The 20,715-nt window shown below is 41.4% G+C and overlaps 1 protein-coding gene and 1 long non-coding RNA gene across 5 annotated transcripts in view; one reads left to right on the top strand and one right to left on the bottom strand.

Moving 5' to 3' along the window:
* The window catches only part of LOC144589399 (uncharacterized), a 1,017,889-nt gene that overhangs the window by 437,980 nt on the left and 559,194 nt on the right, over window positions 1-20,715 (bottom strand). The window lies entirely within an intron of this gene.
* Window positions 1-20,715, top strand: part of NEIL3 (nei like DNA glycosylase 3) — a 36,305-nt gene that overhangs the window by 656 nt on the left and 14,934 nt on the right. For 3 of the 4 annotated variants that reach the window (XM_020803147.3, XM_020803157.3, XM_020803166.3), the window contains exons 2-5: window positions 10,089-10,207; window positions 12,175-12,309; window positions 14,232-14,445; window positions 17,867-17,941. In XM_020803147.3, coding sequence (XP_020658806.3) covers window positions 10,089-10,207; window positions 12,175-12,309; window positions 14,232-14,445; window positions 17,867-17,941 — 543 coding nt within the window. Of the gene's footprint in view, window positions 1-134; window positions 3,300-10,088; window positions 10,208-12,174; window positions 12,310-14,231; window positions 14,446-17,866; window positions 17,942-20,715 lie in introns of those variants that run through there. The other variant, XM_073001432.2, reaches the window with a different exon arrangement.

The raw sequence follows: 20,715 nt of genomic DNA on the forward strand, positions 1-20,715 counted from the left end.
TGTGTGTGTTGACTTGACAGCACAATAAATCTGCTGTCAAGTCGGAACTGAGTAAAAGTGACCCTAATAAGGAAGGCTTTCAAGGTAAGTGAGATATTTAAGGAGTGGTTTTACCAGTGAGTTTCCATGGCTGAGTGGGGATTCGATCCCTGTTCTCCAGAGTCCTAGTTCCTCGCTCTTTCTGCTACACCACACTGGGAATCCAATTGTGTATGAGCCAGGGCTCAAACAGACTGTAGTGGGGTGTCAAGACAAAATGATTGCTGAAAATAAGCTAAACCTCTTTTCTCGAACTGTCCGTTTCCTGTCGGTTCGAAACTGATGAGGATAGGTGTTCTTTCTGATAGCATCCTGGCAGGAAAGATTCTGCAAGTGATGGTAGGAAGGTGTAGCTGCTGCAGCTTCTAGTTGCTCCCCTGGTTCATGGTCTCTGGGACAGAATGGAGGAATGGGCCCACCCAAGCCGCACAGAGGGAACGAGTAAGGAGTTACTGCTGCACTTCGTAAGCTTTTGTTCTCTCCCCCCCCCCCCCAATCTCTCAAAGAGAGGGAAGAAGAAAGTGGGCTCGAACAAGCAATGGAACAATCTTTCTAAGAACAAGCAAAAGATTCATACACCCCTGGTGTCCTTGGGGGTGCTTTGGTGACATAGCTACGCAGAGGAGGAGAAAAGTGATCCTAAGTGCCACAGTGTTCAGGTCTCCTTATGCACATTCAAAGAGCAAGAGAAATGAACAAGATGGAAGTAACAACTGCTCTTGCGGAAGACCATCTTGCTGGCTGCCACTTAAAAGGAGAGGTTGTGCAGGTCGTGATCCTGTGCTCATGCTCATTTGCTCCCGTGCATTGTCCTGGCGGAGGGTGGCCGATCAGTTACCATTACTGAGTATCCCAAAGTGAAATGGTAGGTGTGCTCTTTGAGAAGCAATGGCAGCAGTTTTGTGCATCTGCCACTCATTTACCCAGTTTGTGACATCGGAAGAGCTGTTGCCATGTGCTACCTTCTGTCCAATTAAGAAGAGGTCAGGTTGGCACTAATGTGCGTGGCACAGAAGAGGGGGCATATAGTAGCCTAATTCAACATAGCCCAAAGCTCTCGGGATTTGGTACCTTAGCATAAGTGGCATTTTAACTATTGTCCCCATAGTGCTAAATGTGGCTTTACATTGGAAATATATTTTGTGACTGAATCCAGCCTTAAACTAAGTTTTAGGAGTGTGGGTGGATGGCACAGCATTAACTTAAGAAGGATGCCTATTGCACAGGTCAGTCATCTCAATTTGTTATTGACTGCAGATTTAAGGGACGTGGTGGTGCTATGGGTTAAACCGCAGAAGCCTCTGTGCTGCAGGGTCAGAAGACTAGCATTTGTAAGATCAAATCCACGCGACGGAGTGAGTGCCTATCGCTTGTCCCAGCTCCTGCCAACCTAGCAGTTAGAAAGCATGTAAAAATGTGAGTAGATAAATAGGTACCACCATAGTGGGAAGGTAATGGTGTTCCGTGTCTAATCACGCTGGCCACGTGACCACAGAAAGTGTCTTCAGACAAATGCTGGCTCAGTGACTTGGAAACAGGGATGAGCACCGCGCCCTAGAGTCGGACACAACTGGACTAAATGTCAAGGGGAACCTTTACCTTTACAGATTCCATTGTCCCTTACTATTGACCTTGTTGAATGGGTCTGATGGGAACTGAAGTCCAGCAGAAGGGACTGGGAGGCTGCAGTCCCACTGGTGTATTGAGATACTGTACCACTCTTGTTCGTTTTACTTATTTCCCAGTTATTCTCAGGTGAGGAATAGCACCTGTAACCCCGAGTTCTTTAAGCCCACCCCCCTTCATATGTTTTTCACAGGAAGGGGTTCCAATTGATAACTGGAGGTACAGTATGCTGTCAGTCCTGTCGTAGAGGGTATGAATGCCACTGAGCTTCAACAGGAAGTCAAATGCATTGAGCAGCTGCTTCATCACACAGGCTTCTATAGGATTGGGGGGTCCTTGATTTTCACCATGACCAATACCAGTGTCACTGTGGTTAGTTTTTCCATTGTTCTTCCTAATTAATCTAGTACATAAACCAGCAGCCTCTTTAAACTGGTGAATTTGGACTTAACATATGTTTTATGATTGCACTAGGGTGTTTTTTACATTAATGTGTTAACTAAGATGATTGCCATGAGCTGCTCCACATACTGTCAAGTGGAAAAACAGAATAAGTCCCCAATAAATGGCTGTTTCTGAAAAATTCCAGGATTCTTCCAGTGGTATTTGTATCAGCAACTGTGGTCCCACCGGGGCATAATTGCGTTTTTGTCTGAGAGAATGCATTCAGTTGCGATATGGTGATGCAGTATTACGCAGCCCTCTTTGAACATTTACACTCTCTGTTCTAATGCAGTTGGCCCCGTTCCTAAAGCTTAAACATTTGCAAGGCTCCTCATTTTGTACATATTCCTTTGTTTGCAAGATTTCTTTCTATGCAAAAGATATGGCTGATTGATGTGAGGGTGGAATAGCTGACACAGTAATATCCCCAGTAATCATGAGTTTTGACTGGAGAGATTTCTGGCAGCTGTTTGTGGGCTCCCTCCCCTGCTGAACAAAACACTTAAAAAGAAATAACCCAACAATCTGTAATATATTCCTGCTATTAACATAATAAATCAACCATAACAAGTCTGATTAATTTGAAGAGTTGGTGGAGCTTGGGCAAACATCTAACACATGTAAGAAATAATGAGGAAAGTGTCCTGGAGTCACTTTGCCTAATTAGAAAGATAGCAAATTTTAAAATATAATTTGTTATAAGAAAGCCAGTTATACAATATGAACCACAGAGAAACTGTTGTTAGAGGAAAATGCTGTTGGGGGAAAATGCAGTATGAAAAAGGATCCCGTACAGAAATTGGTGCGCGCACACACACACACTGTCGCACACACAGAGCACTAGGTGGACAGGCTTGTTTGTTTCCTTAAAAATGAACTAATGAGGCATGCTGTTGGTGTGAATGCATGGGACAAGGGGTTTTCTCCCCTCTTGGCTTCATGTACACAGCATGCAATTTCTCAGCAACTTTTGATCACTTGTATTGCCAGTATAAAATTACTCTGTTGGGGTTTGTGGAACTTTATGGGGGAAAAGATGTTGGAATATAAATGAGCAGCTTGGGTTAATGAGCTGTGAGGATCCAAGGCTGCCTTCCTGATTGGTATGGTGGTGTAAAGAGAGGATTCTGTTCTCCCTCGTGCCCATGTCCTTGTTCATGGGCAGGAAAGGAAATTTCAGAAGAGGCAAGGTAATCCTGACAATGTTTAATTACTGGGCTAATGTATTTAGGATTTCTACTTAGAAAATACACAGTGACATGGGCTTCCTGTTTTGCTTTGGTAATTTGCATATAAAGTCATGCTTGACATCAATATTACGTCTCTTACTCATTGCTACCTTTATATTGTTTTTTCTCACTTTAAACTGATGTATTCACCTTTGAAATAGCCCTGTGTTGCTTTATCTATGGGATCTCCAAGTGTGACCTCCTAACAACTTCCTCTGGCACCTTATAGGCTGCTGCCACTTCAGATTTTTTTAAAAATAGGGTTTTATCTGTCTTTCTGGTAATGCTGTCAAGAAAAACCCAAATGGATTCTTGGAAAATAAACATGGCGGGGGTGCTGTCCATTGTTACTTGGTGGGGGTGCTGTTACTTTTTAAAAGATCAAGTAGTTGGTATGGATTTTTTCTCAGAACAAGAGCACTGGAAGGGAAGTTTGTGGTGTGTGTGGGAGCAGTTTCATTGGGGTATATGTTGTGTATTTTTCCTTAATATATTTCACTTACCATGCTTTTCCTCAGTATGGGTGTCTTGTATATGTTATCTGAGGGCTTTCTGTATGGTACTTGTGATTTAATTGGATACATACATTTCCATGGGCATCACTGGTTTAACCTGTAAAATGTATGCACGTGTGAAAAAGCAATATATTGTATATAGAGATGGGGATATTCGTATATGAATATCCCTGACACAGCTGGACCTAATGAGGGTCTGGCCAACGGGACTGGTCCATTGACTCATGTGTCTTGCCATGGTGCTGGTCCCGCTCGTCCTGCCAATGGCGTCCGGAACTCTGCTTTCTTCCCACTCGGCTGGCCATGCAGCAGCCATGCAGGGAGACTTGTCCTCCTGCCCCCTGCCTGGAGTGGCCAGCCGAGTAGGAAGAGAGTAGAGCTTTGGGCGCCATTGGCAGGATGATCAGGACTGATGCTATGGCAAGACATAGGAGTGGACAGCCTGGTCCCGGGGCCTGGACCCTTGTTAGGTCCAGCTGCATCAGAGATATTCGTATATGAATATCCCCATTGAGTTAAGTACATGGTTTAGGGATACTCATCTCTGCCTTTTATGCAGTTTCTGGAAGATGTCACATGGCTAAGAGCCTCATCAGTCCTGCGCAAAATTTCTGCTAGAGCAGAAAAATTGTGCAGTGAAAAAAAGGGTTACATGTACATACTAAAATTCAGGCCTCACCTTGGTCTTGTACCAAACTTCTTAGCCATGCTGATTTCCTTTTTAAATTCGCTAGTTCACCTTACTGATTGATTGATTGATTTGATTTGATTCATATACTGTACTGCCCATCTAGCCAAGGCCTTCTGTAAAATTGTATTCTGTGACTGGCTACATCTCACCAAAACAGTCATTTTAAATAAGTAGCTCCCCTCCTAGCAAGTACGTTGTGAGGGCAATAACACATTGATTTAGTATGGTAATTTCAAAATCTGTTACTTTTGCATGGAACAGCGCAATCCAATTGATAAAGGTAAAGAAAGTACGCCTCACCGAAAAGGTTGACATCCCTCTAGTAGAGTTGCCATTCTTCTTCCTGTGTATTTAACCTCCAATCACAAAAAAAGTTTGAACCTTAGTGTTGAATTTAATTTGAATATAGATTGTACACATATCAGTAGATGTGGTAGAATATCCTGGATTCTACTACCTGGCAAGGTGTTTACATGATAGTGTGGTATTGCCAAATCTGTGTATATTAAAAATTAGTATGTATTCTCTCCAGTACAACTTCCTCTTAATGATTTTGATTTTATTTTCAAAGATTTTATCATACATTTGTAAACTGGTCTCACATTATTTTATATTCCAGATGAATCTGCCAGTCTTAGATGTATTAATGCTTTTTAAGGACTTATATTTACCTTCTTTTTTTAAAAAAAAAGGGGGGGGCTAGTCACGCTGGCCACGTGATCATGGAGGATTGTCTGCAGACAAATGCTAGCTCTATGGGTTGGAAACGGTGATGAGCACCGCCGCCTAGAGTTGGACATGACTGGACAAATTGTCAAGGGAAACCTTTACCTATATATATTACATTCATTTTTTCCTTTCTATGGTAAGATGAGCATGACTGATTAAAGTAAAGCACAAGTTACTCCAGATAGTATGGCATCACCTCTTGCAAACAATTTGCCCCTAGTCATTTTGGAAAAGGCATAATCTGCTTGTACAAATCCAATTAGCTATTCACAGTACTGTTTTTCGGTGGCTCCAGTCTTTCCTGGAGAAGAGAACTCAGAAAGTGGAGCTGGGGGATTCCTGTTCGACACCCTGGCCGCTGACCTGTGGGGTACCCTAGGGTTCTGGTCTATGTTATTTAACATCGGCATGAAACCTCTGGAAGAGACTGTTTGGGGTTTTGAGGTTCGGTGTCACCAGTATGCAGAGAACACCCAACTGTACCTCTCCTTGACATCTAAATCCGAGGAAGCTACTTCGTCTCTAGATCAGTATTTGGTATCAGTAATGGACTGGATGAGAGTGAATAAATGGAAACAAGCCACACAAGACAAAGGTGTTTCTATTCAATCAGAAAGCAGATCAAGGAATATGGATGCAGTCTGTACTGGATGGGGTTACACTCCCCCTGAAAACACAGGTATGCAGTTTGGGGGTGCTCCTGGGTTCCTCTCTGAGCCTGGATGCTCAGGTTTCAGCAGTGGCCAGGAGTGCTTTGGTACAATTAAAACGAATACACCAGCTATGTCCCTTTCTGGAGAGGTCTGATCTGTCGACTGTGATACATGCCTTAGTTACTCCCCAGCTGGATTGCTATAACTCTATGTGGAGCTGCCAATGAAAGGGTTAGGAAACTTCAGGGCAAAATGCAACAGCCACATTGCTGATTGGGGCTGATTGCAGGCATCACATAACCCCCCTGTTACAGCAGCTGCAGTGGCTGTTTCTGGGCACAATTCAAGGTGCTGGTTCTAGCCTATAAAGCCCTAAATGGGTCCAAGCCAGGAATGTTGGCAAGTCTGGGTCCATGCTGTCTCAAAGACCACATCTTCCACTATGAGCTGTCTTAGGTGTTAAGATTATCAGGTTGAAAGTAGGAGCAAATGCCAAAGAAGAAGTGATTTGTAAGGAAGACTCAACATTCCTTAGAGATAAGCTGCTCTGAGCATGGGTAGCTGCTTTCCTGAGATGTGAGAAATTGTAACCAGTGCATATGTTCCTCAAGGACCAATTGACTGCTGCACACTTTTGTTCATTTACTTTTGTTCTTTTTTTAGAACTGTATAAAAACTTTAACCCTGTTGATCTCAGGGTCCCCACCCTGCTGGGCACCCAAGTGTGCACTTGTTTTATCTGAATAAACCTGTTGCCCTTTCCTCCAAGAAACTGTCCACTTATTACAGTGGGGTCTTGACTTAAGAACGGCTCGAGTTAAGAACATTTTGACTTAAGAACCACTCTCATAGGAAAATATTGACTTGACTTAAGTACTTAGATTTGAGTTAAGAACTGAAAAAAAACCACGTGGGAGGCAGGGAAAGTGCAAAATTTGAACTTTCAGTTAACTGTTGGCCAGTGAAAAGGGTGCCTGTCTGCTTCCTCACTCCTCCCAGCATTTAGAGAGTGGATTGGGAGACAGTCTTCGGACCGCCTGGTACTGTACTGCCTGGACTGTATTTTCCCTGCCTTCCCTGAACCTTTCTTGACCTAAGAAAAAAAAAAGAAACAAAATATCTCCTTCTCGTGGTCGAAGGCAGAATAGCAGCTTCCCATTAGTTTCTGTGGACGGAAAAGAGCAGATACGGATCAAATGGTTTTCAATGCATTCCTAAGGGAAATGCAGATTTGACTTGAGAACTTTTTGACTTGAGAACCGTCTTCCAATACGGATTAAGTTCTCAAGTCAAGACCCCACTGTATTATTGCTCGAGACTTGGCTTCATCAAATTAGCTAAGACACTGAGCTCTGGGAGTAACAAGGTGAGGCCTTTCTCTTGGTCCTGCCACCTTCACAGGTGTATCTGATGGAGACACAGGAGAGGACCTTGTCTGTTGTTGCTCCCAGACTTTGGAACTCCCTCCCACAGCAGGCCAGGCTGGCATCATCTTTGCTGTCCTTTCAAAAGCAGGCAAAGACCATTCCCTTCAGGCAGGCTTTCCCTCAGTGACTGCCTACATGAGTGAGTGGCCACATTGCTGGCTACATGAGTAACCCTTAGGTCAGAGGTCCCCAACCCCCAGTCCGCGGCCCGGTGCTGGTCAGTGGCCTGAGCTGGACCGGGCTGCAGAGACAGACCTCCCCCCACGCACTTCCCCCCTGCACAGCCTGTTTGTGTCTGTATGCAAGCGCACCTGCACGAACACTGTGCCACCCTTTTGCACATACACGAGAGAGTGTGTGCACTCCTTCACACATGTGCCTGCGTGCAGGGGGGTGCCCTGCCTTCCCCAGCTGATCCACGGGGTTAAGGTTGGGGACCGCTGCTTTAGATGAATTGTTATGCATTATTGTTCTGACTGGGTCTTTAGTACTGCTTATGTTTACTGTATCTCAGAGTGATATCTAATCCTCTTTAGTATTTGAATACTCATTGTTTTATATTGTCTTTTAATGATGTAAGCTGCCTTTTTATACTCATTGTTCTTAGCTTTAAGTGTTGTCTTTTCATGAGGTGAACCAGTGTTATATACTCATTGTTTTCAGCTTTAAATAGTATCTTTCAAAGATGTAAGCCACCTTGGGTCATTTTTAAGGGAAAGGTTACTTCCCAGCTGCGTTCTTGGACTGTGATTCAGAATTGTCCAGGCACCATGGCCAGCAGCTGTCTGTGAAATTCTGGGAGTTGTAGTCCAAAAAGAAGAAGATGCATTACAAACCATGGTCGGAGCAGAAACCTTGCTTTTGTTGACAGTAAACTGTTAACTGTAAGGACAAGAATGGCAAGGAATGTAATCACACACTCAAACTAAAGAGCTCTGTAGTCATGATTAGCATTTTTCTCCTCTCTCATTTACTCATTCTAAATTGTAAACAAGGTTTCCTCATATGGAAGCCCACTAAGGACTGGATAAACACACTCTGTTTGTTGCCTAATTAGGGCTACAAAAGTAGGGTGGTAACCAAACATCTAAAAGGATGACTGATGAAAAAAGTTTGGCTTGATACTAACAAGGTATGCCGAGCTGGACTAGAAAATATCTGGATAGACAGAAGACTGTTACTAATAGGATATTGTATTGTATTGATTGTTTGATTGATTGCTTTGAAGTATTTTTACCCTGCCTTTCTCCTCAAAAGGATCCAAGGAGTTATACAGTCATAGTACAGTGGCACCTCACAAGACGACGACCCCACTAAACGATGAATCCACATAACGATGACTTTTTGTGATCGCTATAGCGCTTCGCAAAACAGTCATTCCAATGGGAGATTTTCGCTGGACGTTGATTAGGTCCGTGCCTAATCGTCGGCTTCGCAAAATGGCTGCCCTGTGTTTTCCGGGCCCATGCTTCACAGGGAAGCCATTTTTACAACTGATTGGCGTTTGCAAAATGGCTTCCCTATGGGCGATCTTTGCTGTCTGACGAGGTATTTTCCCCATTGGAACACATTAAACCGGGTTTAATGCATTCCAGTGGGGAAACGGATTTCGCATGATGACAATTTCGCTAAACAGCGATTTCAATGGGACGGATTATCGTCGTCATGTGGGGCACCACTGTAAGTCACTTCTGAGATACCCATTGTGGCGTAGTAGATAGAGTGATTCAGGAGGCCATGTTTTGACTCCCTGTTCAGCCATCATGATGAAGGGTTATTGGGGGAGTGAAACTGGTAAAGCCACTCCTTAAATATCTCACCTTCAAAGCCCTATTAGGATTCCTATAAGTCAGTTCCAACTTGACAGTGCATAACAAGTCTCTTTTTAGATAAGGACCTTAATTTGTGGTTGATGATTGTGTTGGAAAATCACATACAAAGAAGCCTCAGGTCATTTCCAGGTACTGTGTGATTTCATGCATGAGCAACAAGTTGTCAGTACATCTGAAATCATCATAACTTACACCCTGACCTTCAGTTTACAGCATGTTTATTTCACAAAGACATTTAAAAATTCAAAAGCAAATTAGCAACTGAGGAAACAGCAATCTTAGGCCTTTTAATTATTTACTATAGTGTATGTAGCAGGGAAGATATTTCATAAACAGTGTCAGCATATTATAGTAGTATGGAAATGAATATCTAAATGGCACGGAATTTGTGTTCAGCTTCTCCCACTAGTTTCTGCCTGAATAATTTCTTACATTCTGTTGTACTGGTAGAAGAATTGTTTGCTTATATTTGAATTCTACTCTCCAGCTTAAAATGTTGCTTTGTGCTGGCTGTTTGCATAAACACACAAAACTTTTACATGTTTAGAGCAGTAGTCTGTCAGGCTCACTATCATCTATACTGGATTGGCAGTGATGCTGTAAGGTTTCAGCCAAGAGTCCTGACCCTCAGATGCTTATGTCTGATAGCCTGTGTGGCAAGGGGAAGCTATGCATAGCTAGCCACTGCTGCTGCCAGTTTATCAGTGACCCACGTTTGTTGACTTTCACCATGTAGTGGGCTTTCTCTCAGTTTTGTGTGGTATAAGAAAAGCTATTTCCAGTGTCTTAGAATGAACTGCTGGAACAGTGTGATATGCAAACTATTCCCTTTGTTTATTTTAACATTGTGACCGCCACCATAGTCACTGTTATCATTCTCCTAATCTCATTGAAACCATGTAGATGGCCAGAAATAAAGTCTCCAGTCAAGATTTCTTGAATGTGCTAGCTGGATGTGTGTACAGTGGCGTGGAAACTTTGGGCAAAGAACTTTTCATGTTTTTTGGACAGAAAGCCTTAAGGTAAGAAAGAACCACATGTAAGATTTATGTTCGTATAATTAGTAAGAATTATTTTGCTGTTCTTGAGCTTTGTTGAGAAAACCTTGCCCTTCCTGAGCATGCACAAATTGAAATTTTCTCATACACAGTAAAGCTTGTGATCATGAAGAATGTTGTGAGTGTTGGCATCGATCAAGTAATTCGAGACAATGTGGACAGTGATTATTCTTTCTGAAATATTGCCTAGGATGTTTCTGGATTATCCTGTGGTCATACAATAGAGACAGAGTCCCAGAGTGCATAGGGTTACTGTAAAGAATACAGTGATGCCTCGCTTGACGATGTTAATCCGTTCCAGCAAAATCATTGTAGAGTGAAAAGATCGTGAAACGAAATTTTAAAAACCCATTGAAACGCATTAAAACCCAGTTAATGTGTTCCAATGGGCTGAATACCTGCTCATCCGGTGAAGAGCCTCCATATGGCGGCCATTTTTGGTGCCTGTATAGCGAGGAATCAGTCCTAGAAAACAGCGGGGGCCATTTTGAAACCCAATGATCAGCTGTTTGCTGATCGTCGTAAAGCGAAAAATCGGTTCCCGAAACAGGGAACTGATCAACATGAAGCGAAATTCCCCCATTTAAGACATCGTTTTGCAATCGCTTTTGTGATCACAAAAACGTCAACATAATGTGGATTCATCGTAGAGCGGGGTAATTGTCCAGCGGGGCACCACTGTATCATAATAAAGAGACGTGGATTAGATCCAGACTACGTTATTTGCACTGAAAGTCTAGGCTTCCGAATGACTGTCTTGTTCACAACAGTCTAGTAGTGATCAGGTGCAGAAGACCTCTTTGTGCATGCAACGTGGTTTATTTGTATCACTACGTGGTCTGGTGACTAGGCTACATAGAAATTGGCTCATATTTCAGTCCTTCATGACTTGAGACTGCAGTATCTGAAGGACTTCCTCTTCTGAGATATTCCTCCCCAGCCCTAATATTGTAACTGGGGGCCATGTGCCTTTCCACACTGCAGTCTGGTAGATAGTTACTCATGAATGATTGTCTTTCCAGTTCTGGGTGCCTCCCTTACATAGATCTACCTGTGCTTACTCTTTTTATTTTTACTATTATACTAAGGACTCTTTATTTGCTCTTGTTAAAAAGATTTTTTTAAAATTCCTTTGGGGCAAATTCTCTGTTTTGTATTTTACTGATGCTTTTAACTGTTTTTTAAAAACTGGTTTTATTGCAGTCTTTGTTCGTGTGCTTTGTATTGTGTCACTCCAAATACTTTGTCTATTAGAAAACTCAGGAGGTGAATAAATAAATACATTTGCTGAAAACAGTATAAGTGAAAGAACTATCAGAAGAAACCCTCGAAGCAAGGACAGTCAAGTGCAGTTGGCAGGGTGCTGTTATCCTGCTTCTGGTTTCCAGAATATTATGGGCAGATTTAGGGGAACAGAACTTACTCGTACTTGTGTTGAACTTGTACTTAGTCCCACTGAAGTCAATGGGAATTTAACTTGGTCCCTGTATAGAATCAAAGTTTCAGTACCAAAGTTTCATCTCATAAGCCATACTTGACTAATAAAAAGCCATACCTGGGAGTAAGTCTGGGTTGCTGTTCATAAACAGCATGATGGGCACATAGCTTGATTATTCCTGATTGGATTTTTCCACCAGTGTAAGCAGCTTAATTAGTCAAAAATTAAAGCTTAAGAGTTATGTCTGAATTGAGGTTCATGATTTGTGACTCTCCCAAAAAACTCTGATTTGTTCTTAGTTTACATTACAACATCTTAAAAAAATCATTGGGTTATGATATCACTCATCAAAGTGGACATGTAAAATGACAACCATTATCCTGATATTGCCAACAATGAGCCATATGCCTACCATTACATTTACGTAGCTGCCTAGGTTGAATACTGAATTCTGATTTTTGCTTATATTTTCAGAAATGTATTTCTTTTCTAGGATTCACTTTGGCATGAATGGCTCTTTGCACTTAAATACAGATGGAAGACAGAACAGAAGCAGAGCACCGGCTGTCCTGGAAATACAGCTTACTGTTGATTTGGTTTCTTTCTATGATGCAACTGTAGAGCTTAGGTAAAGCAACCTATGTTCTCCTGGCAGATATTTGATATATTCCTGAAGGGAAGAAATACTGTGGCTCAAAGTGTCAAATGGCTTTGTCAAAATCTCTCAGCCTGCATGGCCACTTGCCATATCTGGAACTGTCAGAGTTATCAGCTAGGGGATTTGAGGAATTACTGTGGTGACTCCACCCATTCTAAACCTCAAAGTATGTATATATTTATAAATAAGAATGCCAGGTTTGTAAGCAACTAGCTTTTAATGCTTGAATAGTGTACAGTGGTGCCTCGCTTAACGATTTTAATTGGTTCCAAAAAATTCATCGCTATGGGAAAATATCGCTAAGCGAAACACGGTTTCCCATAGAAATGCATTGAAAACCGGATAATCCGTTCCAATGGGAACGGATTGCCGTCCTTAAGCGAAAATCGCCATAGGAAACATCGCTAAGCGAAACGCGGTTCCCCAATTGAAATGCATTGAAACCTATTCAATGCATCTCCATGGGGGAAAAAAATTACAACAAATTGAAAAAGAGTTGGAACAAAGTCAAATTAGTTTAACAAAGGGTTTATTAAGTGCACTTATGATTTCAAGCATTCTAAACATTTTTAAACATTTTAAACGTATTAAAAACAGCCAACATGAGGCTGTCAAACCCATCGTTAAACGAAACAGGGGGACCCAAAGTGTCATCGCTATGCAAAGCATGGTCCCAAACATCGCTATGCGAAAATCGCCCATAGGGAACATCGTTAAACGGAGTGCAAGATCGCTCCGAAAAAGCCATCGCTAAGCGAATTCATTGTTAAACAAAGTGCTCGTTAAGCAAGGCACCACTGTACAGTGGTGCCTCGCATTACGACGTTAATTCGTTCCAGCGAAATCGCTGTAAAACGAAAATGTAATGCAAAATTAAAAAGCCCATAGAAACGCATTAAAACCTGATTAATGCGTTCCTAGGGGCTTGAAACTCACAGTCCAGCGAAGATCCTCCATAGCGCGGCCATTTTCGCTGCCTGTGCAGCAAGGAATCCATCCCAGAAAAGAGCGGGGAGTCATGTTTTTTACCTGGTGGCCATTTTGAAACCACCGATCAGCTGGCCCGAAAATCGTCGCTTTGCGATGATCGGTTCCCGAAGCAGAGAACCGATCATCGTATAGCGAAATTCCCCCATAGGAAACATCATTCTGCAATCGCAAAACCTTCAGTGTCAAGCGATTTCGTCGTAAAACGGAGCGCTCGTTAAGCGAGGCACCACTGTATATGCATCAGTAAAGTGCTAGTGTGGTTGGAAGCTGAATGACAGAGTGCTGAGTGTTGATTGGTGTAATTGGAATGTCATGGGGAAGAGTCTAGTTTCAGAGTTAAAGAGTCTGGGTTCAGAGTTTTCTTTTGTTACACACACACACACACACACACAAATCTATTTTAAATTAAGTCAGAAGTAGTTTTTTATAGTTAGATGTTTGTCTTGAGCGTCTAGTCTGCAGTCAGAAAGTTAAGAGTCTGTAAAGAACTTATTTTGAGCTTAAAATATAGAAAGCACATACTTGCATTTTACAGTTGCTTCAATCTTTAGGTTGTAGACTTTTGAAACTATTTTTCCTTTATACCATTTACTTATCTTACCTTAATAAAATACCTTTTGTTTGTTTGAATCAAGCTCTTGCTATTTAATTTATGTGTAATGTAAGAAGAGATTAAGCACATTTCAGGCAAAAAACAATATACCCACATCATTCAAGGCTACCTGTTACCATAAGAAACACAACAGGTACCTATTAAGACTACAGGCTGCTTTTTCAGAACACTATTTTAGCTTTGTGCATTTTTGTCTGGATGTTTCTACAACTATTTAAATGTCTTAATTGTATGACTTTTGCTAACCTACTCTGGCATTTGATTTTCATTTTTTAAAAATATCTTATAGGAATGCTGCTGATAGTGAGCAGAAGATTAGAATGCTGGGAGACCTGGATATATGTTCTTCAAAATTTAGTTTTTTAAGAGCAGAAAGTGAGATTAAGAAGCAAAATGGCCGTATGTTATGTGATATATTGCTCGATCAGGCCATTCTACCTGGCGTGGGAAATATCATAAAAAATGAAGCACTTTTTGATAGTGGTCTCCATCCAGTTGTTAAAGTAAGTGAAATATTTCCAACTTCTTCCATTTGCATTTTAGAACTTAGTGTTTAGTTTAAGAAACTCTGACTGGAATCCTATTGGCATTCAAGAGGAATGGTGTAACATGCTGCAGCGAATGAAGGCAAATTGACAAGATGCCATGCCTCTGTCAGTCACATGCCTGGTCACATACTGAATTGTACACCCTGGTACCTTGTTCAGTTAGCTCCTTCCAGATAATTTTAAAAATCATGATTTATTTTTTTTTAATTTTTTTAAATGTAAATCATCAAAAATTCTTTTGAATCAACTACCTTGCAGCATAGTGCACAATATGTTCATAAACAACAGTAAGATTCCAGTCTATATGTGAATCAGGTCCATTATGACAATTATAATCTAGGCCTGAATTTTAAGAACCTAGCCATATGGTCTCTGGAAAAAGAAGGTGCCTGAGGTTTCTCAGAAAAATGCATGGGACATTCAATGATAAAACTGTATTTCCTTGTGAAAAAAATGGTATTTGCGAACAGTTAAGCCTTTCAAACCAATTCTCACTTTAGGATGTGCCATTGAATTCAGTGGAGTTCGCCTCTGAGGATTGCAACATGTCGAACTACTTGTAATTGAGACTGGTTTTCCATTGTGTTTTGTACTGTGTTATTTATATATTTATTTTTATTTATTTTTATTAAGTTTATACCTCTTTTTTCCACCATATCTGATGCATAAAAACGGGTATCAGACAATTAGACTTAGCCGTGGAAAAACATTCCTGACCACTAACAAAACTTGGACATGTCTTTTCAGGGCTGAAACTAGGATCATATTCAAAGGTTTTCAAGGGAGATAAAACTAATGGCCAAAGATAACAGAAGTCCATAAACTGTTTAAGGACACATAAGAGTATGGTAAAATTGTCCCCTGTGAAGATCAGTCAATCTCGGGTGCTTGAAATATTCAGACATAACTTTATCACGTTGTCATCTAAAACAGAATTGTGTACATGGGTGTATCTGCACCATATTTCCAAAACCCTGAAATTTAGCCATCTGACATAAATGGATACTAAGGAAAAACTGAGGGTATGCATTGCACAGATAAAAATGGAAATCATTAATTCTATTTCAGTTAATCAAAATCTTTGTAGCCTGCAGTACTAAATTGAATCACTAGGTAGTAGGCTTCAGGTTTTTGAGTTGTAAGAGGGTTCTTCAAAATTCATGCTTCAAGAGCATGAATACGGTTTGGTCGAAATGCATGAGGTTCAGTCAGAATGGGTTCTTCCATTGCTGGAATATATCAAGTCTTCTGTGAAATCTGGTTGCACAGTAAATCTTGTTCCAGATTCCAAGTGTGTGCTTACTCAGACATACACAGACAAGATGATAATTCCTTTTTCTTGATATGTGGAGGGAAGACAGTGAGAAAAGGGAAAGGTAGAAGAGCACTGAGTTGCTATTCTGATACATATTAACATTTGTAAGTAAAAGAGATACATTTTTCATTCTTTCTCAACACCAGAGTCTCACTGAATCTATTGAGATGATTTTGCTAATTGAGGTAAATCTAACTAAAACTAACCAAACAAACAATAAGGGGTGGTATATTTGGCCATCTCATGAGAAGAGAAGACTCCCTGGAAAAGACCCTGATGTTGGGAAAGTGTGAAGGCAAGAGGAGAAGGGGATGACAGAGGACGAGATGGACGGACAGTTGTCATCAAAATGACCAACATGAATTTGACCAAACTCTGGGAGGCAGTGGAAGACAGGAGGGCCTGGCGTGCTCTGGTCCATGGGGTCACGAAGAGCCGCACATGACTTAACGACTAGTCAACAACAAAATATTTGAGGGAGATTTGTAATTATATAATAATCTGCTCTGTAGGTCCCAGTCTGGATTTTTTTTTCCTGCTGTGTAGCTGGCAGTTTTAAGTCATCAATTTCCAAAATCTTCCAATAATAAGTACCATGACTTTCCATTGAGGTTTCTTCTGGATATGTTGTTACAGGAGGGATTCGAGCATACAAGTCAAAGTCTGAAAATGGACTTTGTTGTTGCTTAGTAGTTTAGTCATGTCCGACTCTTCGTGACCCCATGGACCAGAGCACGCCAGGCCCTCCTGTCTTCCACTGCCTCCCAGAGTTTGGTCAAATTCATGTTGGTAGCTTCAATGACACTGCCCATCTATCTTGTCCTCTGTCGTCCCCTTCTCCTCTTGCCTTCACACTTTCCCAACATCAGGGTCTTTTCCAGGGAGTCTTCTCTTCTCATGAGATGGCCAAATATACCACCCCTTATTGTTTGTTTGGTTAGTTTTAGTTAGATTTACCTCAATTAGCAAAATCATCTCAATAGATTCAGTCAGAGACTCTGGTGTTGAGAAAGAATGAAAAATGTATCTCTTTTACTTACAAATGTTAATATGTATCAGAATAGCACACAAACATGTTTACTTGTTACATAGTATGGGATTTTAACTGGATAACATCATTGACTACAGTATCTGACTGGTTATATCAGGGGTCTCCAAACCTTTGATCAAGAGGACCACATTGTATATTTTCAACATTTTAAAGGGCCGAAGGAGCATGCACATGCACCCCCCGCACGGACAGATGCATGCACATCCACAACCCCCTCCATGGATGCACCTGTGCACTTGGACTGAAGAATGGGCTGGGTAAAACAGCAAGGTGGGCCAGATGTGGGCTGTAGTTTTGAGACCTCTGGATTATATAAACACTTCAATCAGACTCTTAACTGCTGGCTCCATAACTGTCATGCTTAGGACACTGACATTGCTAACTGAATCTAACTGACATAGAACCCTGACTAGAAAAAGAATCTGAGGTATAGAGGGAACAATTGGCTGGTGCTAAGTGACTGACATTTAACCCAAAGATTCCCTCCCATCCAAACCTTTTAAGGGCATTACATGCAGGTTGCTGAATTCCAACATTTATTTTCTAGTAGACCTATCCAGGATTGCACTTCTGCATTATATGTCCATTCCTTGCTGAGAATATTTGTCTGGAGTTTCTATCAGATTCCTCCTAAAAGTTGATCTGGGGAAATGCATTAGAGGTGGTACCCATTCTTTAACAGGAATTAAGATTACTAGTACTGCAACCTTGGGGCCCTTTTACTTGGCAAATGAGACAAAGGTTTGTGGCATTTTTGTTTGTCATATTCACAGTGCTGTCCTGTGCATGTAGACTCATGTGTTGTGGTGTTTTATTTGAGTGGAGCATAAGTGTGCATAGTATCTCAGCATTAAAATGTGTTTTGCTATTACTATCGGTGTAGGTTCTGAAGATGGGTTCCTCAACATAAGCACTTCTTTGCTCAAAGTATGCCACAGCATGGCTTGGGACATGCTTCCTGTTTACAGAATGCTTCACTGCTGGTCTTAAACTTTCATTTCAAATTACAGGCTTGCCAGTTAACAGATGAACAAGTACATCTCTTGGTGAAAATGACTCGTGATTTCACTCTACTTTTTTATAAGGTAGGGAAGAATATCTTTTCTCAAGAGATATGCAACACGTGCATTAAAATTTAAAGGCTGAATATAGTACAGTATATGTATTACTAAACAAAAGTTGAAGCATTGAAAACAATACTTGCCTGCCCTGATGATGCTTCCTTGGGTGATTGGAAAAGCTCGTGGAATCCAGAGGAAAATATTTGTTCTTGGGCCTTTTAAATTTGAAGGGAATTAGAGATTTTTATTGGAGTTACTTTTACAGTGGTGCCCCGCTTGATGATCACCCCAGTAGACGACAAAATCGCTTCACGATGAGGTTTTTGCGATCGCAAAACGATATTTCAGTGGGGAAAATCCGCTTCACGACAATCGGTTCCCTTCTTCGGGAACCGATTTTTCGCTTCCCGATGATCAAAAACAGCTGATCGTCGGGTTTTCAAAATAGCCGCCCGCTGTTTTCTGGACCCAGCGATCGAAAATAGCTTCCCCTATGGAGGATCTTCGCTTTACGATGAGGTATTTCGCCCATTGGAATGCATTGAACCGGTTTTCAATGCATTTCAATGTGTTTTTTTCTTTCGCTTGACAATATCACTTAACAGCGATATTAACGGAATGGCTTAACGTCGTCAAGCGGGGCACCACTGTATATGGGACAAAGTGGACAGAGCAGAACCACTAAGAAGCATGGGTGGAGACCTGCATTATTTAATGCCATCAGGTGTCAGAAATCCTGTCCCTCAAAAAAGTTGATATACCGTATTTTTCTGTGTATAAAATGACATTTTTTTCTAAAATAATTAAAAGGAAAAATTGAGGGTGATTGTATACATGGAAGTAAGGAGTGGAGAGATCAAAGTGCTTTGATCTCTGCTTTCCTCCTTCACGTTTTGCAAATAAAATGTTACAAAAAGTAGTTTTCCCTACACTTTGCAATGAAAGTGTAGGGGAAAAGGAGGAATCGCTTTCTCTCTCCACTTTCTTTGCAAAACATGGAGGGAGAAAGTTGCTTTTTGCAATAAAATGTAGGGGGAAAGGAGGAATCATTTTCCCCCTCCATTTTCTTTGCAAAATGTGGAGGGGAAAAGCAGGAATTGTTTTCCCCCTCCACTATCTTGCAAAGAAAGAAATGTTGGATTAGAAAAGTGGGGGTGGGCATCTTATACACGGAAAAATACGGTATGCTGAAAATGGAGTCTAATCTGATCTTCAACATGCTAACTTTTTGGTGTGTATACATATCTGTGATGTTTGTAGAAAGAGAGAATGAGAGGAAGAGTACTTATGGACAGTATTTATAGTGCTTCCTCTATCTACATTCTCTACTGGTTTAGTCCTGAAGTGGTGGCGTCATGTCCCTTTTCAGGTTTGTTTCAGTAACTTCATAGATTCAGCAGTTAAGCACCACTGATTCAAGAACTGATAATTAGCCCTCAATCTATTGTTCAGTACATTAAAAATGTAGAGGTATCTTGAGTTATACTGCTAGATATGCAGGGCCAGTGGACTGAGGAACTTGAAGGTGCATTCCCTACCATTTTACCATTATTAGGTGTACACCCCCACCCCCAGTTTACAAAGTGTCAGAACTGCTAATGTCACTGCTTGTCTTTCTGACAAGCACATGAGTCACATGAATACTAATTCTTCTTTGTGGTCTCTGTGAATGCATACTGATGGGTTTAGTCTACACTTGCACAGAGGTTTCCAGAATCTTCTAGAGCTTAAACATTGTTCGCTAGGACAGCCCCTGCAGTACACGTGGTCTGTCCATCCTGGCAAGTGCCTCAGTTCCTTTTTGCCACCGCTGAGGTTTCTTCTCTCCGATGAGCTCCGTTCGCTAGCGTGTTCAAAAGGGACTTCTGTGAGATTTTTCCTGTTTTACCTCCCTTGCCACCCCCCTTTTATCCCTTTTTCTTGTTTTTTGCTAGTTTATGGCCTCCTCTGCACTGTTTAAATGGTGCACTTTGTGCCGTAGTAAAATCCCCTTTACTTTTTTTAAAAATTATTTTTTAACAACTAAGAATAGGGTAGGGAATACAGAGGGTAAAATATGGTATGGGGAAGAAAAAAAGGGATAGGGTTGGGGGGGTTGGAGAACACAAAGTATACAATCATCCAATCTATTCATGTTGTGATAACAAGTTGACTTTACACTTTTCTAAGATGTAACTGTAAGTTGAAAGCTGGAGGGCAATCAAATTGTAGAAAGACAGAAAGTAAAATCCTCTTTACTGACGGCCACAATGCTTGTCTCTTTTGCCTTGGTGAATCCCATCAGTCAACCTCTTGCTCCATTTGCAAGAAATTTACTAAACAAGCTCTTAAACTGAGATGGCAGCGTCTACGATCTTATTTGTGGGAAATATCTCTTTGCCCTACTTTGGCTATGGAGCCTGCACAGCTGCCTCCAGCTCAACTACCATCTCCGGATGCTTCAGTGGCCTCCTCAGTTAAGTCTAAATCTGAAGCGAAACTGCCTTCCAAACCTAGGGTGGGTGGCTTGACCCCTAAGTCAACACTGAAGTCGAAACTGAAGAAGCCTAAGAAGTCGTCGTCTACTTTACAATCCTCTAAACATCAAAAGGATAAAGTGCCCTCTTCGGTCCCTATTCAGGACCAACAGACCATTTGTGTTGACTCAGTCTCCATCAATGATGATAACTATCTTCCCCCACATTCAGGACAACCGCCATCTCCCTTGCTGTCATAGTCTCCTTCGTGGGCTAATACCTTGGCTGAGGTTACTGTACTTCCTCGATATGACCACCCAAGCCCTTCGGGTTGCTCCGTCT

The sequence above is a fragment of the Pogona vitticeps genome, chromosome 5 (genome assembly GCF_051106095.1).
Source record: "Pogona vitticeps strain Pit_001003342236 chromosome 5, PviZW2.1, whole genome shotgun sequence".
Classification (NCBI taxonomy): domain Eukaryota; kingdom Metazoa; phylum Chordata; class Lepidosauria; order Squamata; family Agamidae; genus Pogona; species Pogona vitticeps.